Source organism: Notolabrus celidotus, chromosome 14, assembly GCF_009762535.1.
Source record: "Notolabrus celidotus isolate fNotCel1 chromosome 14, fNotCel1.pri, whole genome shotgun sequence".
Lineage (NCBI taxonomy): Eukaryota > Metazoa > Chordata > Actinopteri > Labriformes > Labridae > Notolabrus > Notolabrus celidotus.
The window spans coordinates 31,928,195-31,936,531 of NC_048285.1; the positions used below are offsets into that span (position 1 = coordinate 31,928,195).

Here is an 8,337-nt window from a genome sequence, read left to right on the forward strand (position 1 = left end):
ATAGTGTTTAAAACCACTGCCTTCTTCATAAGCTAATTATAGGTACCTATAGGATCTTCTCTCAGTGCTCTTATACACTGTAGGTAATTTTAATTTAACGTTAGAAAGTCACAGAAATATGTATTGCTAAAAACAGACCAACAAATAAAAACCTCAAAAGCAGCATCCTTTCTCAAACAATTCCTAGTTTTTCAAGTTTATCCACAAACTTTGCTGTTTATCATTTCCATGGAGAGCTGCTTGCTCTGACGTAAGACGGCCTGCTGTCTGTTGCTGCACAGATGGATGAGTCACAGTGCTTCTCTGTACACAGATAGAATGAGTGCATCATCTAAAGGAGGCTATTTTCTTAGTATGTATCTTAAAAACTGGTGTGATTTCCCTGCATTGTGTGTTTATGAAGAAGAGGTACAGGTGAGGTTTGGTAGCCTTTAATTACTGTCATCGAAAGTGCCAAGGGTTAGGGTTAGGGATAAAGTCAGAGTGTTTAGGTAAAGGGCAAGGGTTTCTGGCGAGGGGATAAATTGCGAGTATGCCCAAAGGTTAGGTTTAGCGATAGAGTCCACTGACGGTTAGGGTTAGGGATAAAGTCCACTGTCAAATACAAAGGGTTAGGGATAAGGATGAAGTCCACTGACAAATACCACTGGTTAGGGTTAGGGACATAGTCCCCTGAGGGTTAGGGTTAGGGATAAAGTCCACTGAGGGTTAGGGTTAGGGATACAGTCCCCTGAGGGTTAGGGTTAGGGTTAGGGATAAAGTCCACTGAGGGTTAGGGGTAGGGTTAGGGATACAGTCCCCTGAGGGTTAGGGTTAGGGTTAGGGATAAAGTCCACTGAGGGTTAGGGTTAGGGTTAGGGATAAAGTCCCCTGAGGGTTAGGGTTAGGGATAAAGTCCACTGAGGGTTAGGGATATAGTCCCTTGAGGGTTAGGGTTAGGGATAAAGTCCACTGAGGGTTAGGGGTAGGGTTAGGGATATAGTCCCCTGAGGGTTAGGGTTAGGGATAAAGTCCACTGAGGGTTAGGGTTAGGGATCAAGTCCACTGACGGTTAGGGTTAGGGATAAAGCCCACTGGGGGTTGGGGTTAGGGATAAAGTCCACTTACGGTTAGGGTTAGGGATAAAGCCCAGGGGGTTAGGGTTAGGGATGTAGGGTTAGGGTTAGGGTTAGGGATAAAGTCCACTTACGGTTAGAGTTAGGGATAAAGTCCACTGAGGGTTAGGGTTAGGGATGAAGTCCATTGATGGTTAGGGTTAGGGATAAAGTCCACTGACAGTTAGGGTAAGGGTTCGAACTACCCCTTAGGGAACCCAAAGTTTTTAACCTAAGGTCACTCAGTTTTGTCCTTAATTGTCCGACTCCTCTGGAATAATTGTTGGAAGTCTTTGTGACCTCTAAAATATCCTGTTAGTTTTATTAAAAGTAATGATCCTGTCAGTGTTTTTATAAATATACCAACTACACATTTTTTGTGTCTTGGATAATGTTGTTGTTGGATCGTCTGACTGCTATAAATCCCCTCGTCTTGTGCCAGGTATGAACATCAGCCGTTTGTCTCCTGCCTGGCTGGCCTCTACGGCTGCCAATGGAGACGATACCAAAGAGCCCGGGCCCAGCCAGGGGAGTGCTGCTGCAGCAAGGTAAACACAATACACACTTGCACCCTCACACAGACACACACACACACACACACATACACATCTATAAGCAGTGAGTTGAGTTGGGTTAGTTGCTGATGTTGCACACAGTATTGATTCCCTGGCCGGTTTTCCTCTGTCCAAGCTGCTGACTCTAAAAGTCAGTCACTGTTTTTCTCAGAAAATATCAGCGCATTCAGTGAAACTGTGTCAGCTTCTATCAAAATGTACTGCTTTCATATGCACTCTGTAATATGATTGACTTCTCTTTTTTCACTTGAGAGTGTAACATCAGCAAAAACCTTCACTTTAAACCTTTAACCCTTTGCAGCAACAGCTTTTCTAGATTTAAAAAAAGGCTTGATTATCTTTATCGTTCATTGAAAACAGATTTGTTCTAAGTGCACTTGAAAGATGAGGAAGATAATGATTGGTTAGATAAAACATGACTTCTCTCTCTGTCTCTTTCTTCTCTCTCTGCATGTGGGTGTGATAGGTGGAGTGTGGCAGTTTTGGCCTCCTGATCCTCACCTTCTTCCTGAGTTTTTTATTCCTCTATTTCTGGAGTGAAGCTCAGAATGACTACAATGACTTTGACTGGTGGGTAAACACAAAGCACATACTTGCTGCACATTTTGGCCAGTACAATAAAATGAATCATGCAAACCTCTTTCCAAAAACATGAGTCATGTTAGTTTTTGAAAACTGTTTATCTGTCTTCTTCTTCAGGTTTAACTTTGGGACTCTGGGGTTCTGGTTTCCCTGGTCTCTGGTCCTGCTGGTTGTTGCTGCAGCTCTCTTCACATACATCGCCCTGCTTTTGGTATGCACACATTTAAGTACTTGCAAAGAGATGCAATTATAATAGATGTCATCAACAATGTAAAAGCAAACAAAAAACACGTCATATTTAGATTGAAGGCTGCCACTTCTCTGCCTCTGGATGTGCTGAAAAACCTTTGCACGGTCAGAAATAAACACATCTCCATCTCAGCACAGCTACTTTTGTGTATTTGTGCAAGATGCTTGACCTTACTGCATCTGTTGTGTACAAAGATTAGCAGGAAAAGAACTTTGTAATCTGCTAGGGCCCCAATGAGACAGCTTTTAATCTCTTTCTTTTAAAAGCTGGGTTAGAACAAAATGTTTTCTTAAGTGCAAATCAAACCACACAGTCCCCTCAGCATTTTGAGTGACATTAAGGAGTTTGTCCGCTTGGCTGAGGTGACAAATGATGTAAGAAGATGATTATATAATACTGTAAAATGGACTCAGATAAAGAAGAGTGCACAATCATTAGAATGAATTTGTCCTTGGAGGAAAAACACGGTTATGTAGCATCTTTGTGTTTTGAATGATGTTGAAATCTTAGCTCTGAAAGGGCTGGGGTTTTATTTTTGCTTTTTTAGAAATAAATAAAACTGTTTGTTGTGAATGTTGTAGGTGCTGGCGGTGTGTCTTCTTACTGAGGGTCAGAGGCTGTACCTGCACTGGAGCCACAAGGTACGACAAAAACACACAGAGAATAAATAGTGAAGGAATAATAGAACGATTACATAAGCTCTGACTGTTCTTTGTATTTGTCTCCTTATCGTGTCCTCCTGTGTCCATCAGACCGGCATCGTAGTGACACTGGCATTCTCGGTCATTGCCACTGCCATCCTGTCTGACCTTTGGAGCAAAGAATGGAAGACTCTGCTTCTCTCCCTGCAGGTGAGGCAATACTCATTGAGATTAAAAATCTCTCTTTCGAGAGCGTCCTGGCCAAGATAAGCAGCAGCACAGTTAACATAGTTTCTGACAGAGTAGCCTTAGATACAAAAACATAATTAACATTATAGGTATGAACACCTGCAGCCCAGTGTGTCTACCTCCAGCTTGTTTAGCATCACCTCAAAATGACCCAGTGAGACAAGTTCCTTTGTTCCTTTATTTATTCAGTCTGGCTTTTATGTAGGGCTTAACAATTTCTATTACTTACTTTTTACTATTATATAGATTTTTATGTTGTTTTATTATTTTATTAATTTTAACTGTTTATTTTTATTTATCTACTCAGTTTTATTGATATTTTTTAGCCTTGATTTTATTTTCAACTCTTATCCTTACCCTTTTTAATTTATTTATTTTAACTATCTATATTCTTAATGTTAATTTGATGCTTTTACTTACTTTAATTACACATATTTTATTGTTGTAGTGCATAAGTCTCTATTTTAAAATCCATTTTTATTTTTTAATATGTCTTTCCATTATTTAAAATCTGCTTCTTGCATTTGACTTGTATGAAGGGTACTATATAAATCAAGCTTGATTGATTTAGCTTCAGCTCTTTCTGTAATTTGTTCCAAGCAAAGGTAGCTGCAAATTTAAAAGCCTTTTTACCATCTCAGTTCTGACCTTTTGCACAGATCGTAAGAGAAGGTCCTGGGATTGAAGAGTGTTAGTCTCTGTACTCTTCTGCTTGATGTAGGTGAAAAGGTATGAAGGAAGCAGATTTCAAATAGACTTATGAATAAGGATACCCCGTGCCGACAAGGAAGACCAACCAATAAAAATACCAAAAATACAGTTAAAAAAACTTAAAACCACTCTCTTTTCTTTTAACTTTCAGGTGACAGCACCGTTCCTTCATGTGGCTGCAGTCTCACTGATGGCGATTCTCTCCTGGCCGATAGCCTTTCACTTCTTCCGCATGAACAGGAAAGGTAAGCAAGTTGGTGAGTGATTTTTAACTAACATTGTGAATGTGTTGGGACTCTTTCCCCTGTATGAATGTGCAGTTACTTCAGCTTTATATGCATCCAAACACACATTTAGAAGTAGGAAATACACTAATGTTCCTCGTACCTGATGTTCGTTCCTCTCCTCTGCACCATAAAAGTTTATTTATGCTGGAAAGATTTCAAATGAGAATAAAAGCGTCGCACATTTCCACAAAGCAAAGCCCTCCTCTCTCAGGTTTGAGAGACCTCAGGGAGCAGAGGGCTTAAGGACCTTGTTGAAATGACATATCGGCTGATTGCTGGTAGAAAGCTCTGGTGTTAGTTCTGTGCTACCCGCCCGCCCGTCAGGAATAAAGGTGTTCTGTTAGCAAACTTACCCCAAAGCAGTGTGACGCACTTGTCTGGCATGGATTACACACCTCTCCAAATTCCCTATTATCCTTTCTTTCTCTTTACCTCCTCCTCACAGAAAATCAATGCCTCATTTACCTAATCGATTTGCACTCGTCTGTTAGTCCTTCTGTCCTTTTTTTGGACATTTTAATGTTTTTTTTTCCTCACCGGGTCTCTCAATCACTCTGGTGTCCTTGATTAACGTCTCCACCCCTCCTCCTCCTCCTCCTCCTGCTGCCGTCTCCTTCTCTTTCCTCGTCTTTGGGTCACTTTGTCTGTCTTGCTTTGTAACTGACTGCGTTTTCCTCCTGTACCAAATAGCTTTGACCTCTATGTCTCCCCTCGTCTCTCTTTGGTCTCCATGGGTACTGTCCCCTGTTCCCATAGTGATTCAGTGGGTAGAGTGATGCTGAGTCATGCCAAGGGTCTCTCCTGGCAGGAGATAAAGGAGAGAGTGACTTGGCAAAGCACAAGGTGTAACATAACTCTTCCCCTTTTTTTTAACCGGATTGAGATTAACACCCTCTAAAGGCCGGATGATAAAGAGCTGTTACAGGGTTTCTCTTGTAGCTTTGTTGGATCCAGGCACTAAAGATGGTTTAGATTTCAGAGGAGAGAGCTGCCGGATGAAGCTTTCAAAATGTCTTTCAAGATTATATAACAAATAGATCATTTACTGAACCTGAGAGTAACAGAGCACCTGTTGGTGTTTCAAACCGAGCAGGGCTTTGACCTGTTTTTAAAAAGCTCTGTTGACTAAAAGAAGGACAGTGAAGGCAATCAATGCAACTTTTACTTGTTGCAATTATCACTCAGAAGTGTTTACTCAAAGAGAGATAAATAGAGCAGATCTCTAGATGATACTCTGTTTATATTATTTACAACAACAGGATAGGATTCAATCCCATCCTGTTTTATGATTCTATCTCATCCTATGTTAATCTGCCATGAGCAGAACACTTTGCAGCGTTTATTGCAAGTTACTGGGGCAAGAAGAAACCTGGAGCAGAACCAGACTCGTGTTGAAAAGCAGTCCGCTGGGGCGCTGGTGGCCTAGCAGTCTCAGCACCCCACATATAGAATTAATTCAGCCACATGCAGTGTTGATTGTGTGCCTGTTGCTTTTTAATCTGCTGTTGTGTGTATGGGATGGTGTTTTATATGTGTTTTTATTTTGACAGAGGTCATTATTAACTATAATGTGATGCTTTTAAAGCTATTAAAGTACAATAAATGAAAATCAGCATCAAGCTGTCACAGCAGGAATCCATTTATGATGATATTGATTGTTAATTCTCTGTTTTAATATGTTTGATAGTGTTAACTAAATCATTTTCTGACATGGTGAAACATTATCTTTAAAAATACATAATGCATTAACCCACCTGGCCTCTCTGCCCTGGGGAAACATCATTCTTAAGACTTACATTCACCATTTAGTCCTCCAGATGAAGTTAAGATCTGAATACAAATAAACAACTTCTTGTCTACAGAGAGAAGTGTAAAACCAAAGTTTTTAAACCCCTGTATAAACTGATATCTCTGTGTTTTTATGTGTTCCTCAGTGCGTCAAGTGGCAGTCTTGGGTCTTTTCCTCTCCGTGCTCTTCTCCCTCTACCTGGTCCCTCTGGGGATGTATTCACCTTGTATAAAGGAGGCGGGAACGCTGGGACCCGCTCCAAGACTCATCGGACACAGAGGAGCTCCTATGGTGAGACTGAGCTGAAATGTGGTAGTTAAATCCAACTTAAGAAATAGGCAGTAACAGAGTGAAATGTCTGTGCTAAGTGACATATCATTTCCATTGATTGTGAAATATAATTGTTCTATTTTTCTTGTGTGTGTGTGTGCATGTGTAGCTTGCTCCAGAGAATACAGTGATGTCCTTTGAGAAGGCCTTGGAAGCTGGAGGAGAAGGCCTGGAGACAGACGTCACCATCAGGTATTAACTTCTCTCACCTGTATGTCTGCATCTAAATATTTATTGTGCTGTTTTCCAAGTTGTGTGCATGCTTTTTCTACCCTCATGCATCTATCATTCCTTTTGTCTTGTGTTGTTATCCCTATCACTATACAGCAGCCTTTTCATTCTTCTTTCACCTGCAGAACCTGATAAACACCTTTTTGCTGCTTTGTGTAGGTTCAAGATAAATCTTTGTAGAGCTCCTCTGCAGAAGTTTAGGATATCAGTCGACAGTGTAAAGAGTTCACTCTTCCAACAGCTCAACTTTTGTTGTTGTCTTTATACGACAAGCAGTCTAAAAGCAACAGAATGAAAGGCTGCAAATTGTACATTAAAAGGCATTAAGTGCACCTTAAAGGTTTTCTCTTCTCAAAAACAAACAGACAGGTCACTATAACTAATAAAGCTCTGAATAAAGTAGTTCTGGGTTAGAAAACTGTACATTTACTTGGTCAGACACAGGACATCAGGAGGGTCTGCTGGAGGAACTATCACTACCTTGTTTACTGTTTTATTTGGGCTGAAACAGAAGTTTTTCATGGTGCTGAATCCAAAGACTAAAAAAGATCTGACAGCCTTAATTTTTGTTTTGAAAGACCTTACAAGGGGGAAAAAACAGAGTTGTAGTACTGCTTTTCACCACAGGTGGGGCTGTAGAGCGATTATTTGTGCAGCCAGTTTAGCAGGACTTTAAAACTATGAGACTGCATTAGTAGGACCTGTGCAGCCTGTGATTATCTCTTTAATGGTGACGCCTTGATTGGCTGAATAAACTGTTTAAATATGCATACACTTTTTGGAAGTAACACAATAGACCACAGTGAGTTTGCTTGCTGCTAAACTGAGCCGCAGTTTCCAATTCAAGAGTGTGAGAAGCTGAGTCTGTGCCTTGATGCTAATTGTGCAGATTAGGTGCTAGCATGCTACCCTCAGCGCTAAGGTGATTACTGCCATGCTAATCCTGTTAGCTATTAGCCTGCCCATTAACGCAGAGCTGGTGAGTTAGCACACTATCATGCAGTCTGAAGAAAAGGGATCAGCAGCGCAGCATGACTCAGAGTTAGCCAGTTATCTTAGTCAGACGTGTGTGTGTGTGTGTGTGTGTGTGTGTGTGTGTGTGTGTGTGTGTGTGTGTGTGTGTGTTCATGAATGATAGTGGCGACTTGGCAGTTTCTCTGTAATTAAGCTGCTGAGGGTTGTGTGAGGCAATCTATTAGTGTGTTAATGTGCAGAAACATGACTGATAACTTGTGTGATTAATAGAGATGACAGGTTTGTTTTCTTGCTCATGATGGACGTCGCTGTCTTTATTATGACAGACAGACCCGGTTAGATTGCAGGTGTTTAGAGCAGAGCAGGGAGCTTTGGAGAATTAAAAGCTTATGAATGGCTTTAATCCTCCTCTTCCTCCCTTCTTCTTTTCTTGATTCTTCTCCTCCTCTCTGCCCTCCTCCACCTTCATTCATATTCCTTTGTCAATACCGATCTCTCAAATCTGTATTCTTTTCCTTTCTTCTTTACATAATCTCTTTATTGATATTTCCACCCCTCTCTGCAGTTTTGACGGTGTCCCCTTTCTGATGCACGACTCCACTCTGAGGAGAACCACTAATGTC

The 8,337-nt window shown here is 41.0% G+C and overlaps 1 protein-coding gene across 8 annotated transcripts in view; it reads left to right on the plus strand.

Moving 5' to 3' along the window:
* gdpd4a (glycerophosphodiester phosphodiesterase domain containing 4a) overlaps positions 1 to 8,337 on the plus strand; it is a 36,657-nt gene that overhangs the window by 15,208 nt on the left and 13,112 nt on the right. For 4 of the 8 annotated variants that reach the window (XM_034701755.1, XM_034701758.1, XM_034701756.1 and 1 more), the window contains exons 3-11: positions 1,537 to 1,642; positions 2,136 to 2,239; positions 2,369 to 2,462; positions 3,083 to 3,142; positions 3,254 to 3,352; positions 4,254 to 4,359; positions 6,324 to 6,469; positions 6,618 to 6,700; positions 8,280 to 8,337. The exon at positions 8,280 to 8,337 is cut by the window's right edge and continues 93 nt beyond it. In XM_034701755.1, coding sequence (XP_034557646.1) covers positions 1,537 to 1,642; positions 2,136 to 2,239; positions 2,369 to 2,462; positions 3,083 to 3,142; positions 3,254 to 3,352; positions 4,254 to 4,359; positions 6,324 to 6,469; positions 6,618 to 6,700; positions 8,280 to 8,337 — 856 coding nt within the window. The remainder of the gene's footprint in view (positions 1 to 1,536; positions 1,643 to 2,135; positions 2,240 to 2,368; positions 2,463 to 3,082; positions 3,143 to 3,253; positions 3,353 to 4,253; positions 4,360 to 6,323; positions 6,470 to 6,617; positions 6,701 to 8,279) is intronic. The other 4 variants (XM_034701759.1, XM_034701761.1, XM_034701760.1 and 1 more) reach the window with 1 other exon arrangement.